General features: G+C 41.1%; 1 protein-coding gene and 1 long non-coding RNA gene across 2 annotated transcripts in view; one reads left to right on the top strand and one right to left on the bottom strand.

The window, feature by feature from the left end:
• Window positions 1–1,724: 1,724 nt before the first annotated feature.
• Window positions 1,725–7,875, bottom strand: LOC102015041. The gene is made up of 4 exons (XR_261593.1): window positions 7,673–7,875; window positions 7,402–7,515; window positions 6,190–6,292; window positions 1,725–1,820 (listed from the first exon to the last, which is right to left on the bottom strand). It is a non-coding gene; the product is annotated as an uncharacterized LOC102015041 (long non-coding RNA).
• A 3,874-nt stretch (window positions 7,876–11,749) lies between these two features.
• Ces5a (carboxylesterase 5A) overlaps window positions 11,750–19,338 on the top strand; it is a 29,801-nt gene continuing 22,212 nt past the window's right edge. The window contains exons 1-5 of the mRNA XM_013516107.1: window positions 11,750–11,805; window positions 12,539–12,594; window positions 12,761–12,965; window positions 15,311–15,449; window positions 18,818–18,951. Coding sequence (XP_013371561.1) covers window positions 11,750–11,805; window positions 12,539–12,594; window positions 12,761–12,965; window positions 15,311–15,449; window positions 18,818–18,951 — 590 coding nt within the window. The remainder of the gene's footprint in view (window positions 11,806–12,538; window positions 12,595–12,760; window positions 12,966–15,310; window positions 15,450–18,817; window positions 18,952–19,338) is intronic.

The raw sequence follows: 19,338 nt of genomic DNA, 5'->3' as shown, positions 1-19,338 counted from the left end.
TCCTTCCTTCCTTCCTTCTTTCCTTCTTTCTTTCCTTCCTTCCTTCCTTCCTTCCTTCCTTCCTTCCTTCCTTCCTTCCTTCCTTCCTTCCTTCTACACTTTGTGCTTAAGTTAGGACACTGGCTTTTATCCTTTTTTCAAGTTCACTGATTTTTTCCTTCAGCTTAGTCTAGTCTACTAGTAATCCTATCCAATTAATTGTTTACTTCATATCTTGTGTTTTCCTGATTTAGAATTTTAATTAGGTTTCTTATACAGTTGTTTTTTTTTTTTTTTTTTGGTACTGGGAATTGAACTCAGGACCTTGAGCTTGCCAGGCAGACACTTTTGCTGCTGAGCTAAATCCCTGGCCTTCTTATACAGTTTTAATTTCTCCTCTGAAATTCTCCTTCTTTTCATTTATTTTGTTCAGTTTCCCCTCTACAGAATTTTGTTCAATTTCCCCTTGCTACAATAGCAGTGACAAGTTCTTTAAGGTGCTTATAACTCATTTAAAAGTTTTTGTCCATCAATACCAACATTTTTGTCATTTATGGCACCTGCTTCTATTGACCGCATTTGACTTTCAGTTATAAGTCATATTTGTTTTTTATAATTCATATTTTTCTATTTTATTTCAGATATTTTTATTTTATTGGAGTTTGAACTCAGGAACTCACGCATGTTAGGCATGCACTCTGCCATTGAGCTACATCCCCAGGCTTTATGCCAGATATTTTAACTAAGGCTGTTGCTATCAATTTAATCAAAAGCTGAAGTGGTCTAGGGTTGAGACTTTGGTTACTCATAGTTGACCTCTAGATTCAAATGTCTTGCAGATCGACTCAAATCTCTATTCTGTGGGGATTTGTGAATACAGAAGATTGTTTTCTATTTTCTAGCATTTTTCTCTGCTTCTCAGTGCTACTGCGTATTCAGCAAAATTCTTGTGGAAGAGAATTGGCAGTCAGGGAGCGGAAAGCCTGTGTTTGGGATTTTTCCAGATATCAATCTGCTGGGCTAACCCATATTTGACTTTAGGAGCTTAAGTAGCTTGTCCTTGTCCCTGAAAAACCCCCTAGCCTATGGTGGGCTCATTTTCATACCTATGTGTGACCCTAACTTGGTAACTTCTCCTAAACATATAACTGAACTCATCTATATTCATCTGCTCATTTAGGAACAGCTTGTTCCCTCTGAAATTTGGTTCAATTAGACTTCTCTGTGTCCACAGTTCTTTGATGGTCGTAGTCCTAATTAAAAATATAATTTCAAAAATTTTCAATGTTTGCTTCTTGCTACAATAGCAGTGACAACAAGTGAATTTGTCCTAATGGAAAGGAAAACTCTATTAGTGCTTTTGTAAGCAGACTTAAAGCAAAAGTGATGACTCCTTAAGCTTTATATCAAAATAGAACATTTGGTACTATGTAAATCACATTGATTGATTTTCAAATATTAAACCAACTTTGCATGCCTGATAACCAAGAGAAAATCTAAATAAATACTTTCCCTTACTTGTATTTAAAAATCACTTCATTTTGGAAGTCATACAGCTGAGTGATATCTATAGCTTGGCTTTAGAAGTGTCTTCTGATTTAAGTTGCCTCATGAATTAAAACTATTGCTTGTCACTATGTCTCTTTATTCCCTGGCAAAACATGTCTTTTGTATCTTGTTGATTAACTGTCAGTTTAGATATTACCGGGAAAAAGAGCTAAAAAGACACGAGTCATAAAACTTACTAATCAGTAACTTTTCCTTACATTTACTGAACCCAGGACATCAGATGGTCTTCAGATAACATCAAAGTGTAGACCAAAGACTTGTTGATCTTGTTCCTTAATTAAAAAGAAAAAAATGTGTTTGTCTAAAAATTTATGGGGACTGGGCTAGGACACAAAGGTTGATTATTATCATAAGGACATCTTAGCAGAAACAAAAAATCTTCAGAGTGACGGAGATGGTTGTTGAACTTGGATGTGCAACACAGAACTCATCACAAGGTAGTCATCGTACCTTGCCCCTTTGCTCCTCTTCTTCCCCATAAAAACACTTTCACACCCATAAATTCTCTTAAGATGATCTTCGTTTTGTGACGATAGCACTCTCTTTCATCTTCTCAGGGCCTGTATTTGGGTAAACTGATTCCCTTCTCACCAATTCTTACCTTCTGCATACTGGTTTTTTGGTGGTAAGTAGCTGGACTTCTGTAACATTAGGAGTAAGCCTCAGTCAGTTGTGTTGTGTGCTTTTATATAGCACTGGATTTGAATTGATAATATTTGAAAGGATCTTTTTGCATACATTCATAAGAGAGATCAATATTTGATTTTTATTTACTCATAAGGTCCTTGGTGGGTTTTGGAATCAAGATAATGTAGTCTCATTATTTCAGATAGCTAAGTTAGGTAGAGATTAATAGGCAGTTAAAAAGGGACAAGGCCCAAGACAGAGTCCAAACAGACATGAAGCAAACCAGACCTGTGGTTGAGGAATGAGTTGATAGAAACTAGGCCCCAAGATGAAGACAGGGTGGGAAGTCCTGCCAGCCTCTCCAGAGATAAACAGCAGCTGAAAGCTAAAAAACTAGCACCATCTGATCTAGAAAGCCTAAACAACATCACAAACACTTAGGAACAATGTAATAAATGCACAGACCCATGACAGAACACTCTGACCTTCACTCCTACTCCTTCCAGAAATGCCTTTGTTCTTCTCCATGCTACGTATCCTTGCTATGTAGCTTGCTTTTCTATTAGATCAATATTAGCTGCGTGACTGCACTTGTAAACCTATAGGTGAGTATAGTTTAACCCACAGTAACATCATAGATTACCTTAGGTTAAACTATAACCCAAGGTGATTTTGCTGTGTCAAAAACCCCTTGAAGAAGAGCCTTGGCAGCAACCCACTTTTAGGACCTCTCCTGCCTCTCAGGAGCTTTTTCTTAACAAAACTTTCTTACTCTTCACCTGCTTTGTCTTCGAGTTCATTCTTTAAACTCCTAAGACACAGACTCAGCATATTTAACAGATCAGGAGTTACTTCCCCATAACATCATTAAAGCAGTTGGAAAGTATTCCTTACATTTTTGTTCTCTGAAAGAACTCTGGCAAGAGCAACATTAATTGATCTTTAAATGCTTGCTTAGGATTTTTTTTCACATTTACCTTCTCAGATTACACAGACACAGACACACACACACACACACACACACACACACACCAGTAAAATGAAAAGCCACTTAATTCAAGTCCATGCCCGGAACATTATGGTGTTTTAAACTCCTTTGAATGTTCCTTGACATTTGAGAATAGGTGATCTGATTCTCTTTTTCTAAACTGAATATTTCCTCCAGTCAATAAGTGCAGGTTCTTTCATTTTTTTCAACCTGTCTCAGGGTATTATCTGAAGCTTTCTGTCTCTTTTCTTTGCCCTTCTTTACATTCCCATATTTTTAACCCTTTTCAATCTGATGGGATAGATATATACAGGAGGCCCATCCTTCTTCAGGGCTTGCCAGACCCTCTCACATTCAGTTTATGCCGCTACCAGAGGCACCAAGATCCAGTTCCTTTAAGTGAAGGTGACTGTGATCCATTGCTGTCTTAAAAGTTGTTATGATTTGTTCTGAAACCCAATTGAGAGTCTGTACAGAGCTTTTAAGACTAGCCCAATGTATACTGTGAGATATGTATTTGGTATTTACCCCCACTTCCTGACATACAACTCCTAAATCCTTCAGAATCCTCAGAATGATGAACACCTTTTTAATGCTAATGTGATGACTCTTGGCTGGGGGCTCCTGAATAGCCTTGGGATGCAGCCGGTTGTCAGGAAAATCACACACACCATTAGAAGGTTAAAATTTTCAGTTCCCCCTACCAATCTCTGGGGAGGTGAGGGGGCCTAAATGCCGAGTTGATCACCAATGAGCCTAAATGTTGAGTTGATCACCAATTATTTAATTAGTCATGCCTAACTAATGAAGCTTACATAAATCTGCAAAATGACATATTTGGGAGATCTGCTGGATCACTGAATATATGGAATTTCTGGAAGCTGGCATGCCTAGATAGCATGGAGGCTCAGTGCCCTTTCCCATGTATCTTGCTGTGTACACACGTTATCTGCTGTGCATCTTTTCCCTTTATAACATCCTTTGTAAAATATTGATAAACATAAGCAAAGTGTTTTCCTGAATTCTGTGGGCCAATTTAGCAATTCACAGAGGGGGTCATAGGACAGTAGTTGCTAAAGATTTTTCTTGGTAATGACCTGGAAAAATGTCCGAGGTGGATAGGAATCATGTAGTAGTCACAATGAGGTATGCATTAGAAAAAATGTAAGAGCAGAGTCCTTAAAGACTAGAAAATGCTAGGTACTACTAGACTGCACACTGGCAGAGGGTAATGAGGGCTGTAAATAGATAATGCCTAAGTGGGAGATCAGGGGAGCCTCAGGGAACGTTTAAGAAAGGCTTCTTATTGGGGAAACCACCCTCAGCCTCCTGCTAGCTCCTCCATTGCTGCTTCTTCCTCTATTTTGCCCGTACAGACACCGTGCTCCATTAACCAGCTCTCTACTTCTTACAGGTCAAGTCCTTGGTCTGATCTTTTGGCATTTGTGGTCATTATAATAATTATAGCCTCCTGGTTTCTGACCATTGAATGCCTGTACTATTTTGAGGCTCTATCATCCTTTTGGATATTAATGAACCCACATCGCTAATGCTTACCATGCCCCTTGCACTACAGAAGAGGGCAATTGCCAAACTTCTTAATGATACTGGGTGTCCTTCTCAAGAGCACACTAGTGGTGAATTCTTCAGTCCACATTTCATCTATGTCCCTTCCACTCTGACAGCATATTAGGCATTTTGGCAGGACAGTTAATCCTGAACCATGAACATGTGTTCTTATAGTAATAAATTCCTTCCTACCGAATCTCATCTTTTGACCCCTGTCTCAATCCCATCACCTCAAGAATCACTCCCATTCAATTGTTTTGTAGCCACACATAGAATTCATCCAGTGAGAAAGGCATGAGGGATTATAATTTCTTCTCCAGGGAATGCTGAGATCCAAGAGCCGGAATGGTCCATTTCTCAAAACCCTACTGGCCTGGAGCAATGAGTTGAGAAGAGTGAGCTTCCTGAGGGAAAGCTTTATCTTGTGAGAGATGTACCACAGGTTGAGTCTGTGTTTTGTTATCAGAGTAGGAATGTCTATTCTCCTGCAGCAAGGGTGACAGTGTTACATTTGGTGGTTTGCAGAGTTCATGAGAATCTGGGTGTTCATGGTTCTCAAATGCATCTGCCCACTCTCTCACCCTATGTTTTGGGGTCCTAACTTTAGCTTAGGAGATCTTCTAAGGCTGCACATTCAACCTCCTTTGTAGTTCTTCCACACTTATGGCTAAACACTAGGTCTAATTTTTCTGCATCGTTTTGCTATAATTCCAAGAATTGAAGTTATCTTTAAAAGCTTCCTGAAGGCCTCTGATTTTCATGGCATAACTTACACTAATAGCTGATTGAGTCTGCTATTTTCTTTCAGGTTTCCAAGGCATTTCACAAGAGCTAGTCAATATCACAACCTTTATAATCATTGTTGCCTCTCTACCTACACATGTTAAAGTTAATGCATTCCTAAGAGCCTCCCCTCCATCTAAAACTCAACTTAGCCCACCACTGAGAGGCTTGGTTATGGAATGCTATGTGGTTGGTGAATGACCCACTTTCAAAATTCCACTGGGGTTTGCACCGCAGTTTGGTTCTAGTACCAATGAACCTAATTCAGTTCCTTGAGACAAGGCTATAGGTAAGAAGGTAGATTATTTAGGTGGTGAGCCTTTGGAAAGAGGAAAGAGGAAAAGGGACAAAGAAGGACAAGGGGACAGATATAGAGATTGCTGCTGTGAGCAATGAGAACCTGATTTCTTTAGTTCTCCCATCTACTGAGCAGCATACGAATTTCTTCCAGAGCTCTCTCACCTCTCACAACCTTTTTATCAAGTGTTTTCCTTGGGCTTAACTATCCTATAATTCTGGTATCATATGAGGAAAGACAGAGGGGACTTCTCTGATGAGGATAAGGCCCCAGGGCAGAAAATAGCCACATGGCTTATGCTTGCTTCAAGTGGTATTTTGTTAGTGCAAGGTGGTGCTGGACCTGCACCTGACTGTCCTATGGAGATATGACTTACATCATAAATGGGCTGAGGTTTTACAATTGACACGAGAGCTCTTGTCATCGTCATTGTTGTTGTTGTCGTCATCATCATAAATCATGATTTGTGGCTGAGTCAGCTGGAGAAGGTGAACAAGATATTGTAAATAACAGAGACATATTAAAAAAGTACACAGGAGCAACGATCAGAGTAATTCTAGCATTTGGACATGAAGAAGTCAGCATGAAGGAAATGGTATTTTATGGGATCTTGAAAGCTAAATAGGTGAGGATGTCAAGGCAAAGTATTACAGGAGAGGAAAATGTAAGCAACAAACATTGGATGCAGTGATGAGACTGCAGTGATGGAGCACAGTAATCAGTGCTGTGGCGGGGCTACAGTGATGGAGATGCAGTGATGGGGTTGCAATGGCGAAGATACAGTGGGGCATTGGTTTGGAATGGTAGGATGAAGCCAGATGAGAAATGATCTGAAAATCAAGTTAAAGTGTTTGGCTTTAACACACATATCAGATGGGGTTCAAGGAACAGGTTACAAGAAGGAAACTCTAAGACTTCCCAGCTCTGGACCCATGAGGAGTGAGAAAACACGACCCAGTGACCTGCTTCTAGTGCCAGGGCATCCTTCATTTGTTTTGTCCACCTCCAGCTTGCTTTCTACCTTGAAGCAGATGCCACTGCCCTCATTGCTTCAAGATACCTTTAGCATTTCCCTTGAGAATCCAGAAGTGGCCTTTGATCTGCTCTGCTTATCAGCAGGTACAATATTAGTATATGTTTCAAGACAAGCCTTAGGCTGAGATCTTAGTTCTAGTTTTCTCCCTCAGAATTTCCCTAGAGCAATCTGGGAGAACAGGGAAGCTGATCAAAAGTCTGTATTTGTGTCTTGGTGAGGCCTGCAAGGCCCAAGAAGGTAATATCAATTGGTTAGTCAGTTGATTAAGACATTTAGTGATTTTTTTCATGGCCAAGAACTGCAGAGGTCAGCCAGCTCACCCTCCCTAACCTTCCTACTGCTCCTCACTTCCTACTCTCCCACCCACAAAGCACAAAGACTGCAGCTTGGAGGCAAGAAGACTGGGCTCAAGTCGTAGCTGTGCTTCTAAGTCTTGTGATATTGAACAAATCATCCTACTTTACAGAGCCTCAAGTGACTCATTTTACAAAATGGAAATAATTGTATCAAATCAGGTAATAGATGCAAAGTATATACCCCAGTGTCTCATACCTGCATGACATTCCTTGAATATGAGCTAATGTCATTGTGTCTTGACACATCAGTCTCTCTCAGGGTTTGGATCTTGTATTTTTAAAGGATGTCTAAGATAATCATAAGTGATACCTGAACAGAATAGCCAATAAAAGGTATATAATTAGAAAACTATTTTCTGTATAGTTCTTTTTCCATTCTGATTTGTGGAAGACATAGGCTTAGTTTGGAGGTAGAATGTTTTATATATTTCATGCTTGTTTATTTTGTTTTAACAAGAATAACTTACCTTTCTAGTTAATGGCAAAAGCGACATTTAACTCAATATAGTAAACTCAGTTCTGTTCTTAATTTAAGGTGTCTCTGTAAGGAACAAGATCTCTTAAAAATAAATCCATAACTCTCAGATTGTCTCCTTATTCCATCCAATCGCATCTCCAAGATGTATGAGTAAAGAGCCAGTGGGACCCATTTACAGAGGTCCTGCTATTGTTGTGGTCTCCATAGCAACTTTCCTCTGTACCAGTGTTCTGGAAGGATGACAGATTCTAGAATGAGGTGCTAATGGTCTGTGCTCTTATCTTGATCCAAGTCCACTGCTCTTCCCCTACCTACCCAGCATTCAGCCCTGGGTTCCACCCCAGGACAGGCTATGCTTACATTTTTTTTCTTGAGCCTAGAAAGCCCCGCTGGATCCCTTAATCCCTGTCCTTATTTCTCCAGAATTTACCCAGACTTATAATCACTTCTGACTCCTTTTAAGGCTGTCTTATGATGTCTGGCCTCTTTCAAGGGATAGGAGATCCAAGGGCAGTGGGACTACCCCTTGAGATCTCCCCTGCCCCGATCACTTTTACTCTGCTGTGCCTGCCTGAGGTCGACTCAGAGCTGCTGTAGTCTGGTGCAGTCTCCCCCAAGAGAACCAAGGCTGTATTCCACTCCCCCTGCTTGGTATCCCTGCCACTTGGATTTCCATCTAAGAGGGGAGTCAGGACACTTTGAGTCAGCCCTTGCCTTCCTTACCTCTGTTATCTTTTTCTTTCTAAGATCCACAGTGCAGGAGGGGCAGATTTTCCATGGTGCCTTGTTTGTTTGGTGGGGTGCATTACACCCTACCCTATTATTACACCATAGAGTCATCAGGGGTCAGAGGAGTGATTTTGTGGTACAGAAATGCAAAACATGCTGCTTTGCTCTTTTAAAAACACTATCACCATTGAATTAGATGTATAAACTTCTCTTTGATAGATGTTTTTTAAGAAAATCATTTGATTGAAGGAAAATGTCAAGTAAGGTGGCGAGCATGGTGCAAGTTGTGAAGATAGGTCAAGGGCTGAACTTTGAGAAGCCCTAGGGTGTGTGTGAAGCTGAGATGAACACATAAATGAAAAGACATAGGTGTACTCTGAAGCGGGAGGATAGTCTGGGTCACAACTATTTACAAAATGAGAGTGATTGGAAAAGCAAAGCAACAAGGTGTTTAGGGGAACTGGGGAAGGTTCTTGGGAGGCAGTGGAACTGACCTTACCTGATAAGGAGCTGGAGAAGAAAGGCATCCAAAATGATAAGGGAGGCAGGTAACAACAGCATGCTGAATGTAAAGCTGCTTTTAAAACTGTTGAATGAATAACAGTATAGAGCATTAATCTTCTTTCTGATTGGATGGAAGGACAGAGTTCTTGGCCACAGAAAATCTTTGTGGAGGCAACCAGCAAAGGAAGACTGGTACGGAAACTCTTAGGTTGTTGTCTTAGTCACTTTCTTGCGTCTCTGACAAAAACCTGACACCTCCAGTTTAAAGGAGGAGATGTTTGTTTCGGCTCACAGGTTTAGAAGTTTCAGTTCCTGGCTGGCTGGCTCCAAGGCAAGAAAGGCTTGGTAGAGGAAAACCACTCACCTCACCATGACCAAGAAGTGGAAAGAAAAGGGAGGAGCAGGAGGGAGATATACCCCTCGAGGTCACGTCCTCCACCACCCATCTCTAACCAGACCCTAACCTCTTAGTAGCACACTTAGCTGCTGGACTCATTAGCGGATGAATCTACTGATACACACAGTGGCCCTACAGCCCCATCACCTTCCAACGGCTCTGCCTTTGAGCATTTTGAGGGATATTCTAGATTTAAAACCTAAGGGTTGCCAAAGGAGGATATAGACAAATGGGCAGATTGTCCTTGGGTTATCTTCATCTTGGTCAGCCCAGATACTATGTCGAGTTGGCAAAATTTGTGCTTTCACAGTCAGTCACTTGTTCTGTCAGCAACATCTCTCTCTTCTCTGAATCTTATCTGTCTTTCCACCTCCTATGTGTTTTTCTGATATCATAGGCAGGTCTGGAAATATCAATCAAATTCTGGCCTCTGAAATTCATAATCCTTAAATATCTGTACAGTTCTCATCATAGGGAGTTTATTCAATGACACTGTTGGTTCTGAGGCAGGACCAAGGTAGAGCTCAGGTGTCTGTTAGGGGTCACAGCCGTGAGTAAGAGCATCTAGCTGCTTAGGGCTACCATACAGGAAGAGACCATTGGAAAGGCATGTAGAAAAAGTCCTATTCTTCTTCACAGCTTAAAAAAACCAGTATGCTGGTAGGTCTAAACTAGTAAGGTTAAGAGTCTAATCTAGCAAACACTATTGGTCAGCTATTATATAGGTAGGACATGAGCTTTGATGTCTAAAAGGCTATAAATGGAGGCTGGATTTGATCAGTAAATTGTATGTATGTATTGAAATATCCTAGTGAATTCCACTAATATGTACAATGAACATGTTATAAAAATAAAATATTAAAAAGCTGAAAGTCTTTGAATCCTCTCAACAGCAAATATGTCTGTAAACATTTAAGCTATTTGTATTCCTAATGTTAAGTCTAAACAAGTTAGAACTGCAGGAAATCTAGAAACACTTTAGAAATTTCCACCCATCCCTCTTTCACTTCCAGAGATTTAAGGTCACCTTAAGGTAGACAGCTTGGACAGCTAGATGTATAATATAAACAGTCCCTTTCTTCCTTAGCCCAAGTCCATAGTTCTTAACTATCACCGTTCATGGGGTCTGCTGTCCACTGTTGGTCACTGGATTTTAGGGGCAATTTGAAATATAAGTGATTTTTGCTGACTTAAACACTCATGTAAGTTAAGATTCTGCTGAAGTCCTCATTCCATAATTTATACCACTTTCAGCAATATATCAGGAATGTAACTGAATTGGAGAAAAAGAGATTGTTTACTGGAGGGCTTCAAATCTGCAAAGGTTTAAGGAGAACCTGACTAGAGCAAAGCACATCAGAAGCCCCTTGGCGAAAGCCTTCACTCCCTGTCACACAGAGTTCTGCATCTAAAAGGCACAAAATACCTGCTTGTGGTGTCCTTCCACTCTCAGGAGGTGACTACTCTGAGAGAGCTCCTGAATTAGATGGGTGCTTCCCTAACTTTGTATTGCTGTTGTTAGATCTCCAGATCTCCAGGGGCCAGGGCAGAGGGACGCAGTTTTCAACAATTATCCTTGATAATTTACTCTGCCAGTCCAGCCCCCAAGCATTTGGGAAGCCCCATTGTGGGCCTTTTAGTAAGTGACTCAGGGATCCTCTCGGGGGCGGTGTGGTGATGTTCTGTGTCCTGCTTTGGCCCTGCCTTGGATTCCCCAACTCTTGTTCAGAGACTTATATTAGAAAGAGCACTGCAAAGAGCCCTGGGGGCAGGTCCTGGCAGACCTGCTTATCAAACTTCACTGCTCTGGGTCTTTTTGGTGGTATTTACAGTGGAGAGCCTGAGTCTAGCCCATAGATCATAACCCAGTTTAGTAGAAATACTGTGTTGAGCTCACATGGTATTTTTAAAAAACTAAAGTCACATTTAAAAACTAAGAGATATGATTAATTTGTGGTTTAATCTATCTACAGTGTCAAAACACAAATATTTAGTGAAGTCACTTAGTTACCTGGTTTTCCACAGTTTGCACCATTCCTTGTTGTCTCTTCCAGCTGGTTTCATGCACTGTTGATTTATTTCCTTCCTAGCTCCTGTAGGTATCTGAATTTGAGATCCTGGCTTTACCTGATCCTGAATATTCTTTTGACTTCTGTCATCTGATGAATCCAAATCCTACCAAGTGATCTTTCCTCACACAAGGGTTAATCATCAGCAGCTTTTTATGTAAATCAGAACAGAAATGTCTCGCTTGGCCAATTCCTATGAAAATACTGGTTTGATGCTATTTTTTACTACCTCTGTGTCCTGTGTCTGCCTGCTTGGCATTTGTCTATTAGCAGAAAGCCATTTCTTCTCCCTGACTGAAGCTCTTTAAGGCCAGCAGCAGCTGTGGCTCAGGTGGACCAGCTAGATGAGTGTGGAATGGGTGTACCCATGCCGGGAATGGGCCCTAAGCTGGGCCATTTGGATCCTTGTAGCTGCCACCGTGGGTGAGATGTCCAGTGGGAGAGGAGTGGGGAAGATTTTCCAGTGGTGGAAATGCCTAATGTCACTGAGATCCCTGGGCCAGAGTCTTCTTGTTGGGTGTGGATAGACTTTGGGTTTCTCCTTGCAAGGAGAGGCCCAGCCTTGGTACCGGGGAGGACTATGGGACAGAGACTGGGCTTCTGTAGTCTTGGCTGTGGAAACAAGATTTTTAGCAGTGAAATTACATCAGAACACATAGTGCCGAGATATCTGGGTCCTGCTAGATATACTGAGGGCCAATTTCTTCTCAAGACTTCATATTTTGTGTGGAAATTGAGATGTTAGCATGCCCAGTCTCCCCAGGTATTATCTTCAAACCACTGGAAATGGAAGAGATCATTTCAGGTGACATTTGCATGAGAATTTTTATATTTTCATTAAAGCATATTAATTTCCCTATGTGTCTACCTAACTGATTAAAACCACAAATTTATACATTCTACTGCTTAGGATTCCTCTAGGTTAAAATTTTAAAGTTTATTCAATTTCCAGAAAAATAAACAGCTGGTAACTGTACAGGTGATCCACAGACATGCCAACAGAGTTGCTGGCAGGTATGGAAGTGACAGAAGTGTGGGAAATCCTGGGCAGATAATTTGGTGGAGTCCTGGCATTGACAGAGCCCAGCTTGTGTCAGTGTGACAGAAAGGGAAAGCTTCAGTGTAGCAGATGGGAGCCTTCTCTTTGTACTCCCAGATGGCGGTGGGCTCCTAGCAGCAACTTCCTGTGCTCTGGTGATGGTGACTTCCGAGGTAATTTTGAAGGAAGTGGAGGACATGGATTCATGGAGAACAGACTCAGCTTCTCCTGTTGTATGGCCTGAGGGTGGAGAAATAACAGCTCCAAGGGGAGCACTTGTTGAGTCAGTTTCCTGCCTCTTTGCAGGCAGCTCCTTATTCCTCACATATGTTTCCTCAGAGCCTGTGACTGAAGTGCCGCAGAGGAACACCAGGCTGGGATGGGTCCGGGGAAAGCAAGTCACAGTTCTGGGAAGTTCCACACCTGTGAATGTGTTCCTTGGAATCCCCTTTGCCATGCCCCCTCTGGGACACCTAAGATTTGCAAACCCAGAGCCAGCAATGCCCTGGAATGACTTGCGAGAGGCCACTTCCTACCCTCCATTGTAAGTCCAGGCTCGGTCTCATGGGTGGCCTGTGACTCTGGGAGTTGGGGATTAAAAAAAATCATTAAATGGGAACAAAAGTCATGCAACCCAAGGGCAAAGGAGAGTAAGAGTGGACATCAGAGAGGAGGGTTGGGGAGGGCCATGGATCTAGGAGAGTATTTCAGTATCTCAGGGCTCCTAAACTGGCTTACTAGAATTGCTGGAGGCATTGTTAAAAATCTCTGTATTCTCTGGTCTCCCTTCTGACCTTCCTGAGATGGAAACTCAGTCTCAATGTATGCCCAGGAATCTTTATGATCTGAGAGCTATCTGGGAACTCTGAACACCAGCTGGATTTAGGAAGTGTTGTGAAGGGTTTCCTGAGTCTTACGGTTGAAAGGTGGAAAGTGCTTGGGTTGTCCCAGTGTTCTCTGTGACCTCTCACTCATGGCTGGCCTCTACAGTCAGACTTGGGCAGGGCTGCAGCAAATAACTATATTAAGGATATAATAACTACATTAAGGACCTATATTCCATGATCAAAACTGCTCAGTGCAATTTCTGGCTTATAGTGGGAATGTCATAGATACCTGTGGAATAATTACAAGAATGTCTCTGGGACCCAAGAAGTAAGGAATTCCGCATCACTGCAGATTTGCAAGCTTGGGTGTGTAATAAGTTATCGGTTAATTATGGAGAAATGAGAGGAGGCTTCTGGGTGGGGAGCCAGACTTTAAAATCCCCTGGAATCTGAAGATTTTATGAAGTCCTTAGGTTAAGCCACACTGTTTCCTGGCATTGGGGTCTTGGGGCAAAGAGGTAGTTTAGTGCCAGGATGCTCCATGATTACTTCATGTGGTCCAGGGACTGATGACACTGAGACAAAATTTGTCTGCTGCTTCACTCATTCATTCACTCAACTAATAACCATTGAGAATCAGCTAAATTATTTGCTCTCTGTTACCTTGGGATGAGTGGATTACAGATCTTTTCTGACTTATAAGGTTATATCCTAGTAAGTCCATGGTAAATTGAAAGTGCATTAACTACACCTAACCTATTGAACATTACAGCTTAGCCACAAAGTACTCTGTAGAGTATTGGTTGTTTCCCATTATGATCTTGGGAGCTGTGGCTCATAGCCACTGCTGAGTATCTTAAGAGTATCAGCCTACATACAGCTACCTGGGAAAAGACTAAAACTCAAAACCTGTAGTGTGGTTTCTATCTAGTGCATATTGCTTCGGCACCTTTGTAGAGATGAAAAATCATAATTTGAGACTGTAGTTATAGCTTCCCTAAAAGAGCATGTAGACTGGTGGTGAGACAAAAGTAGTAACTGACAGTTGAAATATAAGGTGGCAAGGAAACCATAGTGGGTCAGAGAAGGGTGAGGGAGCACAGAGAACCTTCCCCAGCAGCTGCCCAGGAAAGATCAGAGATGACTTTGCTGAAAGCAGTGAGGCCTGAACTTGTGATAAACAATATTCAAAAAAGGGTAGATGGAGCTGTGGTTTCCCATTGTTCATGCTGTACACCCTTCTATTAAGAAATTGCTGACTTAGATGGTAGGAATATCTACATACACAGTCTCAGTCTCACTGTATGTCAAGCTCTGGGCCAAGAGCTATGCAGTACAGCAGTGACTAATACAGAACCCTAGGCATTTAGCTGCTCACAGTTAAGTTGGGTAAGATGATAATGCTCATATACAAGCCTAGGACAAAACATATATTGTATGGGTCTGTCCAAACAAGAGCTATGGTCCAACTGGAGACATTTTAGAAGACTTCTTGGAAGAGATGGCACTTGGATTGAATCCACAAGAAAGGCAGGATTGTGATGCAGAAGATATGGAAAAGAACAGTTTAGGTGGAGGGAGTTTAAATAGCACCTGAATGTAGGAGTGTCTCTGCAAATGTACATCAGTAGGTTCCTGGTAAGGAGGCCTGGAAGTATTCCTTTGCTGTTGTGGGGACAGAGGAGGTAACTCCAAGAATGAAATTTTTGATAGTCAAGTCAGTGTCTTGCCCTGCACAATCTGGAGAATTGTTGATCTGGCTTGAGTCTTTATGCGTGTCTATATTGCAGTGGGTGTAGGCATGGGAGTGTGCTGGTGTTAATGATACAGTTACCTGGAACAATGTGCTTTTCTACCTGGGACCCAGATCAAAGAGAATAATGGTTTGCTTGTGAATGTGGTTGTTTTGAAAACTATGAGGGTTGGGTATGATCAGACCATATGTGTCTCCTGCTCAGAAAAGATATTCACTCCTCACCACTGTCTCAAGTACTGGGCCCTGCTAGACAGATTTGCTGATTACGGTTCTGGGGTCTTTTTTTTTTTTCTCCCTTCCTTCTAGATGTTTCCAGAACTTGGAGTGGATATTATTAAATCAGCGCATTCTCAAGGTGCATTACCCTAAACTTGAAGTGTCGGAAGACTGCCTATACCTTAACATCTATGCACCAGCTCATGCAAATGCGGGCTCCAATCTCCCTGTAAGACTGCCAGCTGTACTTGGGGTTCTAGTTAGCATGTCATTGGCTTGGGATCCAGGCAGGGGGTTGGCTCTCTGGAATCAGACTTAGCCTCTATTGGATAAAGGGGAATTGTAACCACACCAACTACTTTAAAAAAAATTATTATAATGAGTGATTCATTTTATTATATTTTCCTGATTGACTCTTTATTGGCAGAGACTTAAACTTTATTTTTTATTTAATTTTGTTTTCCCTCTCTGGTGAATATTGAATGGTCTGTCAACTTTTAGGAAACACATTACATAATGGGACCCTGGTTTCTTTTTTTTAAACTTGAGAACTCTTTTTAAGAGGATAATTCCTTCCCCCAACTCTGCTTTTTTTAATTGAAACAGGCAATAATGTTAAGTATTTGATCTAAGGATGTAAAAGATCCCTGTAGAAGTGAGTGAGGGAAAGCCTGGTTCTATGACTTATTTTTTAGCCATACCTTCCCAGTGTTCATCTCCTGGGTTTTGCTGTATCATAGCAGCAATATCTATTGAACGCTTACTATGTGTTAGGCACAAAATGTTACATCATTTAACTCCCACTGTAATGCAGTGTATAAGAGTGGCCAGGCCCATTCTATAGATAAAGAGGCCTGGGGTGTGCACAGGGACTTGCTCCATGTTGCATAAACAGTAGGTACTGGAGCCAGTGTTCTGTCCAGCTCTCCTTTTTCCTCCATACTTTTTTACTATTTTTCTGCCCCAAGGGTTATATTCTCTTATGTGAACTTAAGAGAATGGAACATACTTACTATTGTTGGTTTTATTACTTAACAGTGCATGTTTGTAATACACAATAATGATGTTTGTTTCAGGGAATTGGTGTGTGCATACAATGTATCTTGTTCAATTTGAATCTTTTTACCTTCCTCTCCCTTTCCTCCCTTCCATCCCTTTCCCCATCTGCAAGAGTCTACCTTCTAATTTCCTAGCCTATCTCCCTTAATTAATTAATTAATTAATTTATAGTCTAGGTCTCTCATATAAGAGAAAACGTGATATTTAGCTAGCAGTGTCTCATTGTGTATGTATACCATATATTATTTATCCATTTGTCTGTTGATGGGTATCTAGGCTGTGTCCAGAGCGTAGCTATTGTGAATTTTAAACATGAGCATGCACGTATCACTAGAGTATGATATTTTTACTCCTTTTGAGAATATAACCGGGAGAGATATAGGTGGGTCAAATGGTATTTCTACTTTTAGTTTTTTAAGGCTTCTCCATACCAATTTCCATAGTGGATTCACTAGTTTTATCCCCACCACCAATGTAGAAGAGCTCCTTTTCCCCTGCATCCCTGCCAGTACTCGCTGTTTTTTGTGCTCTTGATGACAGCTATTCTGACCACAGTAAGGTGGAATCTCAAAGTTGTTTTGATTTGCATTTCTCTAATGGCTAAAGATATTGAACATTTTTTCATATACTTACTAGGCATTTGTATTTCTTTTGCGAAGTGTCTGTTTAGTTCATTTGCCCATTTTTGACTGGGTCATTTGTACTTTGAGGGTCTAATTTTTTGATTCATTATATAATCTAGATATTAATGTTTTATCAAAATAGCGAGCAAATTTTTTCCTCTCAATTTGTAGGCTGTCTCCTCTGTTGATTTTTTCCTTTGCTCTGCAGCTTTCAATTTGATGTATTCCTATTTATTGACTCTTGATGTTATTACTGTGCTACTGGAGTCCTAGTTAGGAAGTCCGTGTGCCCATGGCTTCAAATGTTTTCCCTATGTTGCTTTCCAGCAGTTTCAAGGTTTCTATTTGACTTGTATGTCTTTGATCCATTTTGATTTGATTTTAGTACTGAATGAGAGAGACCTAATTTCAGTGTTATGTAAGTGCATAGCCAGTTTTCCCAGAACCATTTGTTAGAAAGGTTTTGTTTTTTTCAGCATCTTTCTGGCCCCTTTGTCAAAAATCAGATGGCTAATGTGCACAGAGTGACTTTTGTGTCTTTTATTCTACCCATTGTTCTACATGTCAAATGTCTGCTTTTTTGCGAGTGTGTGTGTGTTTGTGTGTGTGTGTGTGTGTGTGTGTGTGTGTGTGTGTGGTGTTACTGGGAATTGAAGTGAGGCCAGGGCCTTTGCACTGAGCTATATTCCCAGCCCTTTCCCCCCTTTTAAATTGTGACAGTGTCTCCCTAAGTTGGTAAGCTGCCCAGGTTGGGCTCAAATTTGTGTTCCTCCTGCCTCAGCTTTCTATAGTGCAAGATTACTGGCATGTACCACCACAACTGATTTACATGCCTGCTTTTATGCCAGTAGCATGTTGTTTTTGTAGCATAACTTGAAATTTGGTATTGTGATACTTCCGACTTTACCCTTTTTCCTCAGGACTGATCTGGCTACTGTGGGTTTTCTCTGATTCCATATTAATTTTATAATTTTTTTTTGTTCTAGTTTTGTAAAAATTTTTTTTTTTTGTATTTTAGTAAGGACTGCATTAAATCTAGAGATCTCTTTTTTGGTAATATTGCCACTTGCATGACATTATTCCTTCCTATCCAAGAACAAGGGATGTTTTTCTATTTTCTAATGTCCTCTTCAATTTTTCAAGGGTTCTTTAATTTTCATTACATAGGTTTTTCACCTCCTTGGTTAAGCTGACACATAGGTACATGGTTTTTACGAAGTTATTATGAATGGAAATGTTTTCCTGATTTTTTTTCTTGGTGAGTTCATTATTGGTGTATAGGAAAGTGACTGGATTCTGTGTGTAGATTTCTTTGTCTCGATCTGTTGAATGTATAAATAATGATAATACCATTTGAAGAATATTTTATGTTTCCTGGTCCTGATTTTCCTAATGAAAGTAAGGTTTCCATATGCCACTTTCCCTTTACTGTCTCCTCTCTTCTCTGATGACAGGAAAAATCCTTCTGTTCAAACATTCTAAGTTGCTTTTGCGCTTATTCATGGCTTATAATGATTTCCATCTTCCTCTGTGTCACAGGCCCAGTGATATTTAGTTAATGCCTTCTGACTACTTGTAGTGATCCAGCAATGTTTTATCAGTAACAGATGCAGAATCTTGTTCAGACCTCTTGCTAACTTCCTAAGTGACATACTTTCACTCTTCATAATTTACAGACGAGAAAAATGGTAATAATCTGCTCTAGGTCACAGCTAGTCAGTGCAAAAGCTGGGAATGAAACCCACCCACCTAGATGCTTAACCTTGGGCCTTTTACAAAAGACAAAATATTTGATCCTACTTAGATAGGCAAGTGAGACATGCACATTTCCTTGAAGAAAACCTACTGCAGCATGCATGGGGAGGTGGTGTGGGTACCTGGTGGGCTAACTGGTGTATTCTGCTCCTCTTCTCAGGTCATGGTGTGGTTTCCAGGGGGCGGCTTTGAGAGTGGCTCAGCCTCCATCTTTGATGGGTCAGCTCTAGCTGCCTATGAAGATGTGCTGGTCGTGACCACCCAGTACCGGCTAGGAATATTTGGCTTCTTCAAGTGAGTATCTCCGGGAGACTGATGTCTCAAATCCCCAGGGGCTGTCAGCAGCTGTGGGCAGTGTCCAGAAACCTAAAGAGGAAGGATCCTTCCGTAACATTGAACAAATTTGTCCCTAATATTTTATAGCTGACAGATCAATCCCAACTCTGAATGCCTATAAACAATTAAAAATTTTCTTTCTCGGGGCTGGGAACTTAGCTCAGCGGCACAGCGCCTCCCTGGCAAGTGCGAGGTCGTGAGTTCGATTCCCGGTACCGGAAAAAAAAAATTTTTTTTTTCTTTCTCACGGTAGTAAATGGCCTCCTTCTGTCTTGGCTCTGGTGTGGATTCTCTAGAGCTGCACACATGCATTTAGCCAGCAGATGGCGGAAGAGCATGGAGGAT

This window comes from Chinchilla lanigera, unplaced genomic scaffold (assembly GCF_000276665.1).
Source record: "Chinchilla lanigera isolate Chin_1 unplaced genomic scaffold, ChiLan1.0 scaffold00032, whole genome shotgun sequence".
NCBI classification, from domain to species: Eukaryota; Metazoa; Chordata; class Mammalia; order Rodentia; family Chinchillidae; genus Chinchilla; species Chinchilla lanigera.
The sequence above is the reverse complement of the archived record's forward strand: the minus strand, read 5'-3'. Positions and strand labels throughout refer to the sequence as shown.